The sequence below is a fragment of the Eublepharis macularius genome, chromosome 10 (assembly GCF_028583425.1).
Source record: "Eublepharis macularius isolate TG4126 chromosome 10, MPM_Emac_v1.0, whole genome shotgun sequence".
In the NCBI taxonomy this organism is placed as follows: Eukaryota; Metazoa; Chordata; class Lepidosauria; order Squamata; family Eublepharidae; genus Eublepharis; species Eublepharis macularius.
This window is the reverse complement of record NC_072799.1, coordinates 60,205,006-60,227,232: the sequence shown is the minus strand read 5'-3', so window position 1 is coordinate 60,227,232 and position 22,227 is coordinate 60,205,006. Positions and strand designations below refer to the sequence as shown.

The following is a 22,227-nucleotide window of genomic DNA, read 5'->3' as shown; positions in this document are numbered from 1 at the left end:
TCTGGAATCACAGGGAAAAAACTCATAGAAAATACAAGCTTCATTATTGTTTACCCTCGCCCTATAAACTTGATTTTTTTTAAAAAAAAAATGGAAATGAATTTGGGCTGCTGCCTTTGAAACCTGTGCATCTAATGCTTCATTTCGATGACATTAGCTAGCCATTGGCCTGAGTGTCATGGGATTTGCATAAACATTCCTACTACTCAGACCTTTGAAAAACTGGTGAGAACACAAGGCAGTTGAGGGAGACTTGTGGGCTGTACTTTTATTGGTATGGTGTTCAGCACTGAAAGAGTTTCTTTTTAAGTTTGTTTACAGATTTTATATCCTGCATTTCTGCTGTCGCTACCCAAAGCAGCTAACAAATTAAAAATATAGTAAAAACCAAGCTAAACTGCACATACAAACGCATAAAAATAACAATTAAAATATAAGACAGGAAGGGAGGGAATGCCAGTTGAAACGAAAAAGTCTTCACTTGCTTGTGGAAGATGACAACAGAAGGGGACAAATGAGTCTCCCTGGGGAGAGAGTTCCATAGTCTTATTGCTACAACGATGAAGGCTGCCTCATGAGTTGCCACCCACAATTTCAGAAGGCAGGACTCTAGTGGCCAAATAGGTTTGGAAGAGAGTAGGTAGTCATTCAAGTATGCTGGTCCTAAGCCATATAGACTTTAAAGGTCAACAGCTGCACCTTGAATCGTGCCCAGAAACTGATTGGGAGCAGTATAGATGGGCCACGACCAGAGTGATATTATCCCTACCCATTCCCGTCAATATTCTGGCTGTAGCTTTCTGCAGCAATTGAAGATGTCAAACACTTTTCAAAGGCAGCCCCACACAGATGGCATTGCAGAATTCTAATCTAGATGTAACCAGAGCATATCCTACAGTGGACAGATCTTTTCTGCTCAGGAGAGGTCACAGCTGGCTAACCAGTTGAAGCTGGTAAAAGGTACTCCTGGCCACAGGTGATACCTGATTTAAAAGTGGACTAGACAGATGAATTGAGTTTAGGTCCATCAATGGCTACTAGCCACAGTGACTATAGTGAACCTCTCCATTCAAATGCAGTAAACCTCTGAGTGCTAAAAGGCAGCATCAGGAGGAAGCACTTGACCTCTATGCCCTGCTTGTTGGTCTTCCAAAGCAATTAGATGAGCACTGTTGGAAATGATACTGGTCTAGATGGACCACAGCAAGGCTTTTTTTATGTTCTTTGGAACAGGCAATAACAGCTTTGTATTGTCGAAGGTGTTCACAGCCAGAGAACGATGGCTGTTGTGGGTTTTCCGGGCTGTATTGCCGTGGTCTTGGCATTGTAGTTCCTGACGTTTCGCCAGCAGCTGTGGCTGGCATCTTCAGAGGTGTAGCACCAAAAGACAGAGATCTCTCAGTGTCACAGTGTGGAAAAGATGTAGGTCATTTGTATCTACTCAGGAGGGGTGGGGTTGAGCTGAGTCATCCTGTAAGAGTTTCCCAGGGTGTGGAATGCTAATGGCGGGAGGCTTCACTGTATCCTGAGGAGGTTCTTTTGCATATGGATTGTTACTTGATGTGCTAATCTTCTCTGCAGGGCTATTGTCGGGGATAAAATGTTTTGTTAGCCTGGTGTTTTTCAGAACTGGAAACCATGCTCTTCTTTCCTGTTGAAGTTTTGCTTATGCTTGTGAATTTCAATGGCTTCCCTGTGCAGTCTGACGAAGTAGTTGGAAGTGTTGTCCAGTATTTTGGTGTCCTGGAATAAGATACTGTGCCCTGTTTGAGTTAGGCTATGTTCAGCCACTGCTGATTTTTCAGGTTGTCCAAGTCTGCAGTGTCTTTCATGTTCTTTTATTCTTGTCTGGATGCTACGCTTTGTGGTCCCGATGTAAACTTGTCCACAGCTGCAGGGTATACGGTATACTCCTGCAGAGGTGAGGGGGTCTCTACTGTCAAACAGGGCACAGTATCTTATTCCAGGACACCAAAATACTGGACAACACTTCCAACTACTTCGTCAGACTGCACAGGGAAGCCATTGAAATTCACAAGCATAAGCAAAACTTCAACAGGAGAGAAGAAACCTTAAGAATGAACAGAGCATGGTTTCCAGTTCTGAAAAACACCAGGCAAACAAAACTTTTTATCCCCGACAATAGCCCTGCAGAGAAGATTAGCACATCAAGTAACAATCCATATGCAAAAGAACCTCCTCAGGATACAGTGAAGCCTCCCGCCATTAGCATTCCACACCCTGGGAAACTCTTACAGGATGACTCAGCTCAACCCCACCCCTCCTGAGTAGATACAAATGACCTACATCTTTTCCACACTGTGACACTGAGAGATCTCTGTCTTTTGGTGCTACACCTCTGAAGATGCCAGCCACAGCTGCTGGCGAAATGTCAGGAACTACAATGCCAAGACCACGGCAATGCAGCCCAGAAAACCCACAACAGCAATAACAGCTTTCTTATCAAACCTAAAATTAATGTACTGCTTCAGGAATGTATCATTCATAACTTTATTACCATACTAAATTGCATTCTTTGGCATATTTTGAAATGTAAAAATCTAAATTTCTTTGTCAAATAAAATTGCAATTATTCCCAGTATAGAGAGTAAATTAGCTGCAAACTGCTGCAGCCTCTGTTACAGATACCTTCATTTTTGCCATTTAATACAAACTGAAAATAGGCACCATACACTTTGTAATGAACAGGAAAAGTATATTATTTGAATTTAGAAACAGTTTTCATGCCATCAAAATATTAAGGGTGATCAGAAAATTTGATCGTTGTGACTTTACCTTTACAGAGTAGCAGCTTGTGGACAAATTAGTTACATGTGAACTTCAAATATGTCCTTGAAAATGTGTTGCATGTGTCTACAATATACACAGTAATTATCATTATCAAGAGCTGAAAAGCAGTTGGGCTGGATCAGACTAATGGTGTGTCTAGCCAAGCATCCTGTTTCATGCAGTGTCATTGAGTGTCACTGGGTTACAAGAAAGGGAGAGGAAATTTTCTCTATCCATTTTCTCCAGCCCATACAAAGTTTTATAAAATTCTATCATGTCCCCCCTCTTTGGTCATCTTTTCTCTATACTTAAAAAGCCTTCAAAACTCAAGCCTTTTGTTGTATACTTAAGAGCTTTTGGTGAGATACTTTGTTAGAAGTCCAAGTATACACTGGAGTAGATCCTATCCCCATCCTACCACTCCACTGAGCAAAGTTTGTTTTTTTATTAAAGTATGACTCACCTTTCCTTTCAGTTCAACTTTGAAGCCTTAAGGAGCCTTCATCCAATCTAAGTGATGTTTCCATTGGAAGGCAGGCTCCATGGAGGATGATCGGATCTACCTGATATCTAGTGGATCACTCTTATCCATATACTTGGAATTCTTTGATAGTGTTAACAAAGGGTTGGAGAGACTGGCGTTCTCTTAACTCAAAGTCTGCAGTAGTTCTGTCTTTAATAACCATTTCCAACAATTTACCTAGAGCCAGATGATAAGGATCCTCTGGATCCTTTTTTAAAATCAGTGTTTCATTCTCTAGCTTCATAATGGGGTTAGGATAATTTTGTTGTAAGAATAATGTTGCATTTGAGTTTCTTAAGAACCCTCAGTAGTGTATGCCATCAAGGCCCAGTGAATTAATAGTTTTGTTTTGCCCACTAGCCCTATTACGAACTCCGTGTTCCTCTTCTGACAACCTTCTTGAAAACAGTGGGTAACCACCCGACATTTTCTGCAATGAACATTGAATTCCTTCTGTTTCTCTGTGATCTTCCCATTTTTATTAGAAACCTTTCACCACTTTTTCTTCCAGAAGCCCAATTACCTCATCCAGTTTCCGGCTTCAAATGCAGTTAATCCTTATTGCTTGTCTCAATGTTTTTAGCAATCTGCTCTTCTTTTTTTGCCCACCATATTGTCAGCATATGTTTATTTTGTAGAATATATATGCCCATTCATTCAGCTTAATTGGAAAATATTCTCACTTTTTAAAGGAAGCCATTTTTGCTTTTTATAGTTTCCTTCATTTTGCTTGTTAACTACCTATAGCCTGTTTTGGTTGTTTCCTGGACTTCTGGTTCATGTTTTGGGTTAACAGGGAAAGGAATAAACTGCAAGCATGAATAATACAGGGATGTAAATACTGGGTATTTATTAGAACATGTGCTTCTTCACATAGGTTATGTGGGTTACTAATGAAACATCTGGAAGACAGCAAATTATTGAGAGTGAAATTCTATGTAGATTATGAAGAGCTCTGATGACCAACAGAAATACAGATACCAGCATTCCTAACTCCAAAAGAGAAAGAAAATACTAAAAGAAAGTGTCCTAGAGTATTTGGGGGGGGGGGACCAAAAGCCTGAAAATATAAGCCTTTAAGTATCTGTGAAGAGCATAAGAACTAAAGCCACATTTTCTTTCCTAAGTGGTTCATATAATCACCAAAGTCCAGCGGCAGAAAGTTTTGCAGGCTATAGTTCATTTTGCCAGAGGCAGGTGGATCATGGGCCGTGAAACCTTCTGCTACAAGAAAGATGCTTGCCTGCAAAGTGTGCTGGTCCAATGTTCTTTGCTAATATGCACCATCCCAATATATAAATCAATATATATAGATTTTTTCACTCATAAAATATTAGAGCTAGTGCATGGTCAACCAGTGGATTTTGGTAGATGCAAGACTGTCAAAAGAGTACTACTTTGAGCAGTACATGAAGTTTCTACAAGATATGAAGACCCACTGCTTGAGTGAGGATTCTTTGTTTGGTTTGGTTCTTTGATAGACAATACATGTAGCATTTCTGTGAGCCATTTTGGTAAGTCCATCTGCAGTGCCAGCAGTAGCATACTGTTGAATTCAAAATGCTGAAAACATCAGAGTATGGTCATCACCTTCATGCCCTACCTGTGAAGCACCCAGAGGCATTTGACTGACCACTGTTAAAAAAAAATACTGGGTTAAAAAGACCCCTGGTTTAGTCACCAGTTCCATTTTCATAAATTGTACTGCTACTTCTTTAAAAAGTTGTATTGCTTGAAAATTGTTACATATCTTTCAGTTTATTTAAATCAAAAGTTGGGATTGAAATATTTTAAATAAATGAGAATCTTAAAAGTTTAGTTGTTTGATAACCATTGCTTATTCTAGAATATTAGGAAATTGTTGGTTGATAAATCAGAATGAGGCTTTTCACTAGTTCCTGAGGGAAATTGTGATTTAGGGGGAAGGAGATGGCATGCTGTGTTGTTCATACTGAAAATATTTTACAACAATTAAAAGTGATATACACTATCTAAACATATAATTGCTATAAGCTTTTATATGCTTAGGTATGTCTTTTAAGTTGTGATATGAAAACTCTTCAAGGACATGTAAAATGTCTCAAGGGTTACATATAATTCATGGATCATTTCTTCCCCACTCCCAGATATAGTTGTCTTGTGTGGCAAACTTCATAAATGGGCATTTAACAGTTCTAATCATAAATCTAGTGCAACACGTGATGTCTAAGAGGGATGTGTCAAGTACAATTAGTTTTCTATTTGATGATGTGGAGATTATTTGGTCGGTGATGACTGCATCCTTTCTGAGGAATATGATACATCGATTACTCTTTCCCAGTGGCACACATATTTTGCCCCCCCCAGTCGGAATAAGAGGCAGACACAAGGCTTGGGTAATAAAGGGCCACTTTTATTTAGGCAACAACATGAACTGCAACAACTAAAAAACCCTGGTAAGGGCCTAACCAGTGGTACAGGTCAAGCCCTGGGGTCACTCCCCTGGACCCCGCCTTGACCTGTCTGGGCGAGACCTGCTGCCTCGGATGCAAGCCATCCACATGCATGGCTGGGATCCGGCCGCCCTGGGAGATGGTTTCCCCCTTAAAGCTCCAAGCACCTCCGCCACAGAGCATGAGGGAAGGACTTGTCCAGGAGATCCCACCAGGCAGCCTGCCCTCTCAACTGGCCGCCGCCAAGCATGCCAACCGATCCTGACAGGCCCCTAATATCCCCACCAATGGGGATGTGCCAAGGGTACTCACCGCGCCGCTAACATCCCCTCAACTAAATCCTGCCATTGATGGCCTATACAGCACCACCGTAGTCCAATAGCCACAGCTCCAGCAAGCAGTACAAGGTAGGCAAAAAACTTCCTTCCCCAAGGCCAATCAGGGAAAGAAAGGAAAAATTCCTACCTGGCCCCACAAAAGGCAACCGGTCAAAAACTTGCACTGCTAACATGTGATGTCTAAGAGGGATGTGTCAAGTACAATTAGTTTTCCATTTGACGATGTGGAGATTATTTGGTCGGTGATGACTGCATCCTTTCTGAGGAATATGATACATCGATTACTCTTTCCCAGTGGCACACATATTTAGTTCACAAGAAGGCTGCTGTGTGAAATATGAGAAAAACAAACACAATCTAAGCATGTTCAAGCTAACCACTTAGCTTGCTTTTTTTTTTTTTGATAAAGCTCTCATATTTTGATTCATGTGAGTAGTTTTAAAAAGGTCTTGAAAGGAACACATCCTTCATTTGTGGCTGACTGCATCCCCCCTCATGTAAGAGAGTACTGACTTTGTTAGTAGCTATAGTTCATTTGTTGTTTTATGAAAATAAAGTGGAATGTGGGGCTGTTTGTTCTTCTGAAGTTTTTAGATGTTCTCTGTGAAAGAGTTCTCATGTTTTTGTTTTGTTTTATTTTGGCTTTTTGAATGCTATTAATACCAACATACTATTGTATGTAGTCCAGCTTTGAGAGATGCCCTAGTTGCTGTGTTACAGCCCAGAGTTTCAATCCAGAAGGATAGTTCCCTGTCCTGTCAGCACTGGAGCTCCACTATGTGTCTGCAAGTCTATGGACTGCTTAATTTAATACCTGATTTGATACCTGCTCTTATAGTTGGCACATGTCACCTACTTTATTTTTAGATACATAAAAGATATTCACATAATTCAACTGAAATCTGAAATTATTTAGAAGCCAGATATTTGTCACCATTCGTCATGCTTTCTTGCTCTGGCTGCGTAACCCAAAACATTTTAATCTGTTCTATAGTTTAATGTAAATTGCCAACGCACCACTAATAGATTATAACCTAGGTAATGTTGATGTGATTTACAATATCATTTGTTTAAACTCTTTTTGAGGTTTGCGCATGGATAATCACCTGGACGTTGCATACAAATCACAATAAGATACAGGTCCAACATTCCTGTGCAAACTGTTCTGCAAATCAGTACTTTTCTTTTTTTCAAAGAAGAAAATGTCCTTTTTCACTCCACATGCAGGGGGAAAGGAAAAAATTTCAACTCTATCTTCACATTTCATCCCTGGGCTTCAACTTTCTTTTGCCATTTTCTTTAGTATTGTATTTTGCAAACTTTCACAAGTGGATTGCATGCCCATAATTATAGTGGTTTATTTATTATAGCCTTGTTTGTATAGCTTTATACCTTATGCAGAAAGTACTGATAAAGTATCAAGAAATTATTTTCCCATCCCTCATTTATTCCTGAATCTTTCATTATCTATCTGATAGCCAGTTTGCTATGGTTTAGAATCATGGCACGTTTTTTGTCACATTCAAATGGGATGTGTGTGTGAAATGCACAGTTTTTAAATTCTTGAAGGGAATATGTACTCTCCTCATAATGAGATCTGAAGCTAACCAATTTGTGTAATCTTTTCAGATATAAAAGCCTGTCCACAAAAGGAAAGTCCTGGTTAACAGCTGTACAAGTTTACTCTTGCTAAATAGTTTTCCTCATAGGACTTTGCATAATAATGAGTCGAATTATTGGTCCTTCCAGTCCATTATTGTCCACTCTGGAATGTGCCTAAGCTTTCAGGCTAACTTTACTTGCTGTCAGGAGGACTCTGCTTTAAAGAAATAAATTGCTAGTCACCTATTTGCAAATGGGAGACTAAATTGAAGAAAAATTACATAACCTTCTAAAGTCTGTATGCATAATTTCCTCAAGCCTGAATTTTACTTAATATTATCCTCCATAGTGGTATCTATACTTTAGAATGTCTTGCCCATACAGAAAGAGGTAGATTCCATTCTCTCCCAGTTCTCATGTTGTGGAAACTGGGATATTAAGCAGCATATCCCCTGCAAATTTGAGAGTATGGGAGGGGAAAATGTATGGAACTAGGGATGTGCAATTCGGGTTCAAAATTCAGCAAAAATACCAAATTTTACCTGAGTTGGTAAAATTCGGAATTACTAAATAAATTTGGTAACATTAAACTTAAGTTGAATTTATTCAGTAAACTTTGGTAAGAATGGAAGCTCTATTCCGTGCTGTTCCTTTGCTAAGGAACAGCAAAGAAACACTGCTTCTCACCTTTTTTAACCAGATGGGAGGGGGAAGAAGGGGGGGAGTCAGAAGCAGAAGAGGGAAGGGAGGGGGGAGTGTGAGTGGCCAATCCTTGCAGCAGCTCTCCTTCTCTGGCCAGTGGTATTCTCAAAAAGAGTGTCTTTTTTAAACTGCTGCAAGGAGTTACATTAGGAGGCTTGCCTCAGTCAGCCCTCATTTTGCTCTGGCCTGGAGGTTGAGAAACACTGCCTGCTTGTTGCTGCTGGCTGTAGCTTTCTCTCCTGGCCTGCTTTTGACTGCCACTGGATCCTGCTGCCCAGTGAATGGAGTGGATTCCTAGCTGCTGCTTGGTTTGAGAGTCATAGACTCACTGATTTTTTTTCTCTCTTGGGCAGGGGGGTTGGCCTGGTGTCTAAGAGGGATAGGGGTGGGGGTTGTTTTTTCAGTTTGCATTTTAAAAACTGCTTTTTTGCTCTGTGTGGGGGGGCTTTGATTTCTGGCTTTTGAAATTGGTTATATTCGCTGTTCATTTTGCTGCTTGTTCTTCTGGGGGAGTTTGTTTTCCCTGTTGTTGGGCTCTCTTTACAGAAGTTTGATTGGTGTTTTTTGCTGAGTTCTCTTTTCTGCTGGCATAGAAGTTTGGTTTGGTAAGGTGTTCAATTGTAGTTGGTTTTTCTTCCTTGTTGAGGTGCTTGGTTTGGTTTGTTAACTTAACCTAGTGGTGTTTGGGTGTACTTTTTGGGTATCCTGAGAGACTTGTGAACTTTTAAAAAGTGTTTTTAAGATAGGCTAGTTGTAGGTTTCTCATAGGGAATAATGGAGATTGCAGGTGGTTGGGGGCACCTTCTTTGGGGGCCAATCTTCATGAAGCTTGGGAGAGTCACTGGAGAATAGTTAGGACTGCTGCAAATTTGGTTCATTTTGCTTGCAAAATGCCTCCCCCAGCTCCCTGGATAGCCCCTAGATAGTTTTCCCCATAGGGAATAATGGTGATTAGAGGTGGCTTGGGGCACCTCCTTGGGGGAAGGCATAAAATGACCCCCAGAGTCCAAACTTATGAAACTTGGGGGGTTATCAGAAGACCGTTGGGAGAAGGTCCCTGCAAATTTGGTCAAAAAATGACACACATACACACCTGGCTACCTGAAATTTCTGAAATGATTTTCCCAGAGGAAACAATAGCCAAATTTTACCGAATTTGATCTGTATTACTGAACTGGAGAATGAATTCGGTATTTCCCAAATTCCATTTTTCCCCCCCAGTTCAATATTTCCGAACCGAATCAATCTAATTTTTTTCCTGTGCACACCTCTATGTAAAACATAAGAAATTAATAAGAGAATAGTTGTGCACAGTAGTGCTGGATGCTGGAGGCTTCAAAAATATTTCCAGTAAAATCATCAGTATTATTACTATTATTATTTTGTTATTACTGTAGTCATTATTGCATTTACAATGTGGATGAAATTGCATGAATATTGGCAGGAATATTTTAGCTATAAGGTTTAAAATAAATATAAAGGCATAACATTATTTTAAGATCAGTGCTTTTTTGTGGAACTTTATTCATCTGCCCCCCCCAAAATGTTTATAATTCTTTTGATATAGAATTGATCAGGTTTGCCAAATACCTTTTCTTTTTTTTAAAGCCTTGTGTTACAGGATATTTTCTAAAGAAGGATATTTTATTATATTTAAAACACTTCTACATTGCCTTTCTATCCAATTCAGAGTCCCTGACAAACATTAAAACATTTCAAACATTAAAAAAAAAATTAAAATACCAGTATGTATACTTATTTATTATTTTATTAGCTTCATATATTCTCCACCTTTCTCCCCAAGAGGGAATCCAAAGCAGTTTACATCATTCACTTTCCTCCATTTTATACTCTCAACTTTGTTAGGTAGCTTAGGCTGAGAGGTCACCCAGAGAGCTTCCATGGCTAAGCAGAATTTGAACCTAGGACTTCCAGATCCTAAAATGACATACTAACCACTACACCATGTTGACTGTATTAAATGAAACATATAAAGACATAAAAACACTCAAACAGGGGTCAGAACTAATAAGAGTTAGTGAGGTAATGGTAGACAGACAAAAAAAAGTCTTCACCTCCTGGCAGAAGACAATGATAGATGGAGACACACTTATCTCTCTAGGGAGGAAGTACCAAAATTTCAGTGCCATCGTCGAGAAGGCCCTTTCTTGTGTTGCTAACTATCTAGCCTCAGATGGTGGGAGTATCCAAGGCCGAGCTTCTGAAGATTACCAGAGTGATCAGGTGTGTTCAGGTCTGCTGGTTCCGAGCTATATAGGACTTTTAAAGTACCAGCACCTTGAATTGGGCCTAGAAACAAATTGGGAAGAGTGTAGATAGTCCTCTGGTCATTGCATTCTGTACCAATTGTAGCTTTGTGACAGTCTTCAAGGGCAACACATTGCAGTAATCTAATCTAGGTGTTACCAGGGCATGGTGGGTGTATCATATTTTGGCAATTCACACTTTTATATAGCAACTTTACATCCTGTTATAAGGAACGGGCTAGCCATGGAACGAAAAGTTCAGAAGGGCATAAATATAGATGTTGCACACATAAAATATATACATAGAAAACATAGTTAACAGAGAACACAGTAAGAAAATCTTAACAGTATAGTTTCATGTGAAAAGTACAGAATTCCATAGTCCTTAATACCAATATTTGTTGGAGCTTAAGTTTTAGTCTTATTTTACAAGTGATCTTTTTCTCCTGGAGAAGGCTGTAAAAGTAATAGTAGGGACCAGCCTCTGAAGTTAAAGTTCCAACATCAGATATTTGGATGCAGTTCTTGCACTGAGTTCTTATACATGGACTCACATTTTTAAAATCTGTAGCAATCTCATAATTTCAATGGTTCTAGTTTCTGGGCCACATTTATGACACGGGAAAGCCTTACCAAAATTCAGACTTGGACTGACTATTCCAAGTATATATATCTGTCCTGCCTTTCCTCCAGGAAGTTCAGAGTGGCATATATGGTTCCTAAACACACATAACACAACACACATTATTGCTCCCACAACAGTGTGTGTCTTCATAGTGCTTGACACAGCAGTAACCTTAGAAAGTCAGGTGGCTGCATTCGCTCGGAGTGCATTTTCCCAGCTTCACTGGTGCATCAGCTGCACCCTGGTTTGGTCAGATCGAGCCACAGTGATCCATGTCTTAGTTACATCTCAGCTGAACTTTTACAGTGCACTGTGCTTGGGGTTACCCCTGAAGAGTGTTCAAAACCTGCAGCTAGTGCAGAATGCTGCAGCAAGACTGCTGGTCAGGGCCAGCTGCTGGGAATGTGTAACCCTGATATTGCAGCGATTACACTGGCTACCGATCCACTGCTGAGCCCAATTCAAAGTGTCAGTACTATCCTTCAAAGCCCTGCGTGGCTTAGGACCAAGGCATCCTAAAGACTGTATTCTCATATGTTCCTGCCCAGGAGTTAAGATCACGGAAAGAGGCCTTCCAAGCCTGCTTTATTTCTGCCTTGTCTAGATTGAGCTTCAGTTTCTTCTGACCTCAAAACATTGGTTCATGGCTGTGTCTGGATTTGAACCATGGTCTTCCAGGTCCTCATCTTATAGTAACCTCTATACATTGCTTCTGTGTTTTTAGTCTACATTCTCTGGGGTTAGGATGTGGGGGAAAGGCCAAAGACTTGATTTGGAGCTTGAATTGCAGCAGAATCATTCTGTTGGCCAAGCAAGAACAAGTGGCTAATAATGTTTATGGTATTAGTAGCAGTTGCTGAGCCAGTCCACAACCAGTATCCAAGAGATGTAAGCACACGGAGCCTTTTCTTCTGCTGTCACATGAATGGGAAAGCTCAGTTATTGTGTGGTTGAGTTTGCTGATTAAAGTTTTGAACATATTCAGGAAGTTTAATTATCTTTAATGTCATCAGGAATCTTGGCTTATTTTAATATTTTAAATTATTGCAGTGTGTAAACTGCCCCGTGGCGCAGAGTGGTAAGCTCTGCAGCCCAAGCTCTGCTCACAACCTGAGTTCGATCCCAGTGGAAGCCGGGTTCAAGTAGCAGACTTAAGGTTGACTCAGCCGTCCATCCTTCTGAGGTTGGTAAAATGAGTACCCAGTTTCCTGGGGGTAAAGTGTAGATGACTAGGGAAGGCAATGGCAAACCACCCCATAAAAAGTCTGCCAAGAAAACATCGTGATGCGACGTCCCCCCATGGGTCAGTAATGATTCGGCGCTTGCACAAGGGACTACCTTTACCTTTTTAAACTGTTCAGTAAACAATGGTTTTTCATACTGCTGATACTTTGAAAAATTAGTATTTCATGTCCGGAAATGTTTATAGACAGTTGTTCCCTTCATATATTTGTTCAGTAAATATGTAGGTCAATTCCTTTATCTGCTTATCAAAACCATTTTCCTTAATATTAAAATACAACCTGACAAAAATATGTATCACCATTTTTATAGAAAGTACTTGCTTGTAATAGAGGTACAATTTCCCACCAAAGTCATTATCTTTAATAATTTCTAGCATATCATTTACCATTCAGCAAAATAGTATTAATAGATTGTCATTTTATAACCCAAAATTGTTGAGAGGAAACTATGTAATGAATGCTGGAGGTAAATCACTCAATAAAAATTAGTAACCAGTTATCGCTACTGATACTCTAGAGAAGAACTTTTTTTTCTTTTATATGTTTTAAATTTCCAAATATACTGAAATATATATAGATTTCCAAATATTCTGAATTTTAAGGTGCTCTTTGTCTCATTGCAGCATCAAACAGAATCTGCCAGCCCAACAGTGTTACCACCCTCCGCTTTCCCTTTGGATTTGCTAAACAATGCTGTGGCTGGATTTAGTACTGTGGAAGAACTTATCCGGTACCTTGAACCAGATAGATGGCAGTTAGATTTGGAAGACCTCTACAAACCAGCCTGGCAGCTCCTTGGAAAAGCATACATTCATGGGAGAAAATCTAGAGGTGACCAGCTGTTCTACAGTTTTGCTTGTTTGTTCTTTTTGGCCCTCATATTCTATCACAGAAATGTTAATCTCCTGAGAGAGTTTACAAAAAGTATTTCTTCTTTATAGTTATTGCTTATTAAACTCTCATTGGAATGGTGTGAAATATCTGGAACTGTTCACTGTTTATGTGATTGTGCCCCACTCAGTAGAAAAGGTAAAAGTTTCTCTCAGACATGATGAAATCTCCCTCTTGGTGGGTGGCCTCACTACTGTTTGTTTGGTACCCGGACCAGCCACTTGACAGTTAGAGCGAACACTTGCTAAGACTATTAGTAGACAATATGGGTCTTTAGTCAGATCCATCACTGCTGCTCTTAAATATAATTACAGTTCAAAATTATCTGTTGGGTAGTAAAAAAAAAAATTACTTTCTCTGAGAGATACAGAAAAGTGATAAGACAGATCACAGCTGTATTAAATCATGTTTGTACTTCTTCCAATGAAACAATAATGTTATTCATGAAGAAAGTTATAATATAGAATCCTATTATAGAATATTATAGGATCCTAGTATAGAACTCCTAATTGGATTGGCAGTTCCAGGCAAAATCTCCCCCCTAAGGCTAACATTACCATGTTTACTCAAAAGGAGGACAACCATGAATGTAAAACACACACACCCAAAAGAACGCTAAAGGAGAAAAAGGTATAACCCTGAATTTAAGATAACTTAGATCTGCATCCCCTTCTAAAGTGAGCCATGAAGCATGAGCCAGAGAGAGGAATGTGCTGGTTTGCTGGTCTGCAAGCTGCCTGGTGAGCCAGCTGGGGAGGGGGGCGCATTCCTCTTCTCTTTGCCTCCATGTCTTCTGCCAGACAGCATGGAGGCAGAGGGAAGTTGGCAGCCTAGCAAGTTAACTATGGAGGGACACATTCCTTCCTGTGTCTCCATGCCTTCCGCAGACAGCACATAGGCAGAGGGCACTGGATGGCAAGCAGCTGGAGGGTGCCATCCTCCACCTCCCTGCCTTCTGCACTCTGCACTCTGCTTGTGGTCTTGTGGGACGTGCTTCTTTTGCTCCCCTAGCACCTTCTCGCTGGTGTAGGAAGGCTCTGTGAGAGAGAATGCCCTAATGTATTTATCCAAATGGAAGATGACCCCCCCACACACACACACACTTTTTTGCAAAGCCAAAAAAGAAAAAAAAAGGTTCTTTTCTGATATTCTGGTATTTCATACTTGCTTATTTGGTTTTGACAAACCGGATATGCACAATTTTTGTCCATTTTGTAGGTTAATCAGTGAAGTCAATGCAGGTGTAACCATGACTTTTTAAATGTATTCAAGCTTCAGTGTTGTGTTCTGATTGATCTAAACTTGACTGGGAGGAGGACTAGTTGAAATATTTTCAAAGTTCAGTTTGGGGTAGTTTTAATTCCCCCAATAATAAGCTTTAAATGCCCGCCATCTTATATACAACTTTACTTCTAACATATATAAAAGAGCTAAACCATCTGATCTGTGGAGAACTGATAGTTATGCTATACAGAACTTTGAAATCTTATTTTTAAAAAATATTTATTTAGCTCTTTCATGATTAAAGTATTGCTGTTTGCCAGTGTTTATCTTTTTAGAATCTTCTATTGGTTAATAGGTATTGGGTGTAAAAGCTGTGCAAAAGCAACTCCTGCAAAACTGATTTTTTTTTCTCCTTGCAAAAAAGAAAATGTTATCAGAATAAATCTTTTTAAAAGGTTCTAATTAGACACTGAAATAGAATTTCCATAGAATAAACATATCCCAGTATACCCACATCCATCTTAAAAAGACCACCCTCAGACTGCATTACCAAGTCTGAAATATAATAGCCTAAGGCAGAAAATGTGTCCCATTGAGATGACATGGTATTAACTATTGACGTGCAGAATTGTTACAGAAATAAAATGTTTGATTTTTTTAATACTATGTGATGTCTTTTTGCAAAAAAATCACTGAAAGTACAGGATTTTGGGGACTTGAATGTGTTGACGATTTAATTGAAAATACACCTTAGGCTTCAAATACCACAGTTTTGATTAGTTCCTTTTGTCACTTTAATTATGTTTTCTTGGCAGCAGCAATATAGTGGGAAAGAAATGTTAAGATCCCAATAGTTAGTGTTTGATCCATCAATTTAAAGAAAGTTAGGATTGGGAAAGGAAAGGTGATTTTCATTTGGACATTTTATAAATCTTCTGAGTGAGGCAATACTGAGTAGTAATTTGTAGCACTGTAAAACATCCTTCATTCAACTCCTGACAATATTGAGTCCAATCTGGATACAGCTCTTAGAAGGCACAAATCTGATGAAGGGTGAACCCTTCCCCAAACTCAAGGGCAGAGCCCACCCAACTAATGGTGGAACACTTGGGCCCATGTGCCCAAGGATAGAGCTGAAGGGTTAGACAATAAAACAAAGAATCAAGGGGCAGAGCCAACAGACAATAGCAATGCATCTCAGGTGAGCAGCGCACATGCTCATGTGCATGCTCTTTTTCTCTTTGGCTGAGGCAGTATTAATAAAAAAGGGAAGCAGAAAAGGCAGCCAAAGACAGCTTCATTGTTTAGAGAAGCACAGTCACAAAAGAGCCTGTACTGGAAATGGAAGTTAAAATTGACTGCATGCCAAGCAGTGCAAAGGCCTTTAATAGTGCACAGAATCTGTGCCTTAAGAGGTACTAAACAGGTAAAAAGTGGCCTCTGTTCTGTTCCCATCAATACAGTGAAAGAAAAACCTTACCATCTAGTGGTGGGGAGTCATGCTGCTGGACAATTGGCCAGATGGCAAGCCTAAGAATGAAAAGGTCTATATGTTTTAAAAATAAGATCTATATGTTTAGAAAAATCCAAATTTAGCAATGAGTCTTTAGTAGGTTTATTCTCACAAACGCTTACAAAAAATTGTGAGAATTGTATTAATCAGTATTTGTGAGTTCCGTAGTAGAAATATTTTCTTGTTTGGGTTAGATTTGGTTTTCTGTTTAATAGCTCTTATTCCTGTCATTAGCTCTTATTCATATCGTTACTTTGGCACTGCAAACATCCTTTCTGAGCTTGTTCTTAAAAAGTTCTTTTGACTGTTGTGTCAAACATGATGAATGAATGGGAGCCCAGTTCAAAGGGTGTTTAAATTTTCACATTCTAATAGGCTTTATAGTTTGGTTCACTTGATAGATCCATATAACCTTTTATTTTAGCTGAGTAAACATTTTAGAGGAATGTATATACATTTTCTCATCTAGACTTATGCCCTACAGTGTGTTAAAGTATATTTTGGAAAAGACAGATAGTGGAAAGGAAGGGAGAGATGAAGGAAAATTCTCACTTCAAACACTTGATGACTCAAGTACTTTGTGAAACTTCTGGCCACCTATTCATGTAAAATGCACTATACTGAAAAGGTGCATACTGTACTATAATGATGTACCTTGACAAGTGATGACATCTAGTTTCCAAATTCAGATAGTTATGCATTGACTCTGAATATTGGTTCAAACTCTGACAAGTTGCATCACTGAGAATACCTAAATTAAGATTCAGCTGGAAAACAACTGGAGGCATAATTGAATATAATCAGGGCTTTTTTTCAGCAGGAACGCGGTGGAACGGAGTTCCAGAACCTCTTGAAAATGGTCACAAACCTCTTGAAAATGGTCTGCGCCAAGCGGCACAGAAGGCAATCTAAACTCCCCTCTGTCTGGAGATCAGGGGGCAGGGACACCAGCTATGTGACCATTTTCTCCGAGGGGAACCCACTGAGTTCCACCATCTCTTTTCCCAGAAAAAAAGCCCTGAATATAATTGAACCCTTGGTCTATCAAGGTTATTGCCTACTATGACTGACAGCAGCTCTACAGGATTTCCACATCACCTGTTATCTGATCTTTTTAATTCGAGAGGCTGGGGATTGGAACTGAGACCTTCTTCATGTCAAGTAGATGCTCTACCATAACCCCATCCCTTTGATTGATACCAACTTGAATCACGAACTCGAGAAAGACTTATCTATCAGCTGGCTAGGAACAAAGCTAAGTCTCATACTGCAAAAGAGTCCACATTGCATAGAGCCATGGAGATGCTATCTTTTTAATGGGCATTCAGCAGTTCTGTAGGTAGAAGCCTATCTGTGAAGGTGGAGAGGTGGGTTGGTTCCCGTTTAAAAAGTCGATGCATAGATTTCAGCTGTGACATTTATTCATATTGGTAAAACTTAATGAAACAACTGACAAGAAATGTTTGCTTTTTAAAATTTCTTCAGTGGTTGATCTGAACCTTCTGAAGGAGGAAGTGCGAATGTATAGCTGTACTCCACGCAACTTTTCAGTGTCACTACGGGAAGAGTTGAAGCGAACAGACACCATCTTTTGGCCACTTTGTCTGCTGGTTAAACGTTGTGGTGGAAATTGTGCCTGCTGTCAGCATTCTTGTAGTGAGTGCCAGTGTGTCCCCACCAAGGTCACCAAAAAATACCATGAGGTATAGTGCTTTTTTTTCTCTTTTACATACATAAATTGTAACAAAAATGTATGAAAAATGACAAAAAATCTTGTGTTTGTTGAAGCAGAAGAAAACAAGTCTAGCGGCACCTTCAAGATTACAAAAAATTTATTCCAGCATAAGTTTTTGTGAACTAATCCCACTTCCACTGAGAGCCAGTTTGGTGTAGTGGTTAAGAGTGGTGAAACTCTAATCTGGAGAATGGGATTTGATTCCCCACTCCTCCAGTTGTAGCCAGCTGAGAGCTGGACCACATGTTACTAAATACACGAGACTGAGCAAGTGTCCATTTTTGTGCCTCACCCCAAGTTCCCGTGCCTAGATGAGTATGTGTCCTTGTCCGGCCACGCGTTCAGATCATCTGTTTTCAGTGGCAAGTGTACGCGGTCTCGATCATCAAGTCGGCAATATAGTTTCCATCTCCATTTTCTTCCGCTTCCCGCCCTCAGCACAGTCATCCGTTCTCTCAATATCGCAGATAGATGGCGCTCATGTCAACATGAGGGAACGTCAAGAATTTATTTTGGATGTCAGTCGCGCAACTCATTTTTTTGCCTGCCATTGCCCAGTTCTACCCGAAGTACTCTCTCATTACAGTGGGTAATCGCCCCAGTTTTTTTTCTCACCATTTGACCACTGCTTATATTCCCCCCCCCCCCCCCAAACAACACCAAAGGAGAGACTGGCTGCTCTAACAGCATGGCTCAGGGCTTACTGGAACTAGTACTCTGTAGTCTTTTAAACATGACTAACAAATGCACATGGGGAGAAGGAATGGAATAATGGCAGCAAACTCTACCCTCACCAATGTGTGTTTGAAACATAGCCTTCATGTGTATGAGCACTGCTCGGGAAAAAATGAGGCTCTCCATCAAATAGATCTGATGTATGCATGTAGGCTGTATTGCAGCCTTGCAATGACCAACGGAAAACTATTATTGAGTTACACCAGAACAAATTACAGCCGACCACAAAGCAATTGATAAGCAAACATAATGACAAACAAAATCCATCGTTAGTCCCCCTGTTGACCACTTGATTCAATTTATGAGGAAATGGAATGGATGCATGATGGGATACCGTTTGCCCGTCTCGGAGGAATGCCAAGAGAACCTGTGCAAAGGCAGACACGAGTTTGATTACGGTGCTGAAAGACTGGCGAGTGTACAGGGGAGACCCGTGTAAGTGGGTTTTCGTGTCATTCGCGTGTATTTAGTAACGTGTGGTCCGGCTCTGAGTGACCTTGGGCCAGTTAGAGCTCACCAGAGCTCTCTCAGCCCCACTCACCTCACAGGGTGATTGTTGTGGGGATAATAATAACATAGTTGTTGGGGGTTTTCCGGGCTGTATTGCCGTGGTCTTGGCATTGTAGTTCCTGACGTTTCGCCAGCAGCTGTGGCTGGCATCTTCCAGCCACAGCTGCTGGCGAAACGTCAGGAACTACAATGCCAAGACCACGGCAATACAGCCCGGAAAACCCCCAACAACCATCGTTCTCCGGCCGTGAAAGCCTTCGACAATACAACAATAATAACATACTTTGTAAACCGCTTTGAGTGGGTGTTAAGTCATCCTGAAGGGCGGTATATAAATTGAATGTTGTTGTTGTTGTTCCTTAGATGCATTGAGTGGAGCTAATTGCATCAAAAGAAGGTACCTCTGTTCTATGAAAGTTTTATGTTGGGATAAATTTTGTATCCTGTTTTACACAAGTATTGATATTCTCAGTTTTACATAAGAGGAGTGATTGGGGCATGGGAAAATTACTTCATACATAGGCCTGGAGAAGGCTCTGTGTACTGCCCATCTTTACTTTAGTTGTAGGAATATTCTCTTAAGTCTTGATATTATAGAAGACTTTCTTGAACTGTCCTCTTGCAGGTCCTACAGCTGAAGCCCAGGAGCGGTGTAAGAGGATTGCATAAATCTTTGACAGATGTACCTTTGGAACATCATGAAGAGTGTGACTGTGTTTGTAAAGGAAATACAGAAGGATAAAAGGAGCTAGACTCACTTCTTCCTTTTACAGAGCATTCAAACAGTGGCTGATTCTGTTCTGGGGCTTGTGCATTAATTTCCTTTTATAATCTCAGTTTTTTTTCTTTGAAAATCTTCAGGATTGACAGCTCTGGGAGAAAAAAAAGAGAGAAAATCAAACTGGGGTTATATATGTAATGTAAAAGCTCTGTTGCTTGAAGTCCCACTATAAGGATGTGCAGAAGGCACCAATGAGGAAATTTTTTTCCTCCAACTATATATACATATATATCATCTCTTTCATTCATCTTGAATTTAAAAGGATTAAAGTTTAGGAGTATAGGAAAAGACAGACGAAGACTGGACTTTGGCCATCTTGCTTCTACAGATCTGTTACTTCTGGCATACAGCTTGGAACATCTGGAATCTTTCAAGTCTTCTCAGCAACTGTGTATTCTAAATCAAAGTGTTAATTGTTTTATAGACTGGCTTATTCTGAATTAAGCTTAATTTTTCATTGATATAAATAGAAAAGACTGGACAGTGTGTCATGGTTTTCAGTAAAAATACTTAGCAAAGCTGAATGGTCAGGGTATATGAGGAAGAAGGAACGAATAGAAACAGGGCGTGGCTTTTTCTTCTCTCTACGGCCTGCAAGTATTTTTGTTTGTTTATATTTTTATTGTGTACATTTTTATACTCTCTTTGGCAGCATAATTATTTGCTTTTCTAATCTTGTGAAATATCTATTTTTTACCAAAGGTATTTAATATTCTTTTTTTATTACAGCCTTGATAAAACGACTTGTTAGTTTTGTAACACTTTGGAGTGAGAGAGATAGAGAGGAGGAAACAAGATGCAGTCACTGTTTCAGCAAGGAAAGAAGCTAAATAATGCATTTGCACATAAGAGAGGTAAAAAATATCATCCCATATTTAAAATTGTGTGCAAATTAGCTTCTGTGATGTTGAAGATTAATGTAAACATATGAAGCCTGTTCTTTCTATACTAGCACCCCAATCCAGAAAAGAAGATCCCATGGGCAGAAGCAGGCTTCCGCAAACATATCAGTTGTTGAATCAGGGACCACAGCATAAATTGGATGTGTGTTAAAATGTCTTCTTTTCACTGGGATTCACATTTGTGCATCTTCATAAACATTCTGGTACGACTGCTCATTCATAAATAACCTTATGATGTGCAACTAATGCTGGATCTTGGTGTATTTTTAAAATAATCAAAAATACAAAAAGAGAACTGTCTGGTAGCCTGATCATAAACATGTTTATTCAGAATTGTCCAATTGAGTACAGTGGGACTTGCTTCCTAGAAAATATGCCTTGGGTTACAATCTTAATGGTTACATTAGCATGAGACATCTCTTGACGAAACTGTCATCACTGCTGACATTTCAGTGTCATCTTGCCTCCATAATATATAAGGTGTTCGTGAAAAAGGCACACATATTTATTGCTTCAGGGGTAAGGGTTTTTATATTAATGTTGATGGTTATTTTCTCTTAAGAACAGTGGGCTTCCAATATTTTAATGATGTATAGTGCATTTTTATGAAATGTGGTTTTGCTTATGTACAGTCTATATGTAAGCCAGTACATTTATCCACCTTTTGCCAAGAGGGAAAAAGCAGTAAAATATTTTGCTTGTAGAATGCTTTAACATTGTCTAGTGTGTTTTCTGTGTTTCTTTTTATGTACTGTAATACTGAAGTGCCTGTACGTTTCCCCAACATGCGAATAAGTCTGTGGGGTTGTTTCAGACTGGGGAACATGGTGGAAGAAAGTGGAAAGTTCCCCCTCCCCAATTGCATCATAGTACGTGTCTGCTATCTATGGCAGAGGGGGCTGGGGGGAAACTGTTGAAACTCCATTGACAGAATTCCCAGTATCACATTTGATTTGGCCCTCATAGTAGATTTACAGGTACATAGGTATACCATACAAAAAAAAATTAGTCTTCTGAATTTTTGTATGGTTGTTACAAAAGAAAAAGGCATCTCAGGTTAGCATTGCAGGAATGAAATAACATGGGTATCTCTGTCCAACACCTCATTCTCTGACATAGGAAGATTCTAATATCCATGTGCAGCATAGATAAAAGAGATGATTTGTTTGAAATATAGCACCACTCCACTTGAATGCTTCGTAGACTTCAAGATTCTTATCGAAGATCACTCATTTGAGATTGAGAATGGCTCATGTACAAATGGCAAGTGAACTTTTATGCATCACAGCTGTCATTTCTATTATTAGGTCAGTAGCTATATTACTGCTGCTATTTATCTTTTCAAGTACACTTCAAAAAGGTGCAAAACTACTCTTACAATTCTTAAGGCATCTTAGATTGTCTTTGTCAATT

General features: G+C 39.6%; 1 protein-coding gene across 1 annotated transcript in view; it reads left to right on the top strand.

Annotated features, from left to right (window-relative positions):
• PDGFC (platelet derived growth factor C) overlaps nt 1-21,523 on the top strand; it is a 166,102-nt gene extending 144,579 nt beyond the window's left edge. The window contains exons 4-6 of the mRNA XM_054989483.1: nt 13,147-13,354; nt 17,637-17,854; nt 19,757-21,523. Of these exons, the coding sequence (XP_054845458.1) occupies nt 13,147-13,354; nt 17,637-17,854; nt 19,757-19,873 (543 nt within the window). The 3' untranslated portion in view covers nt 19,874-21,523. The remainder of the gene's footprint in view (nt 1-13,146; nt 13,355-17,636; nt 17,855-19,756) is intronic.
• The last annotated feature ends 704 nt before the right edge of the window (nt 21,524-22,227 follow it).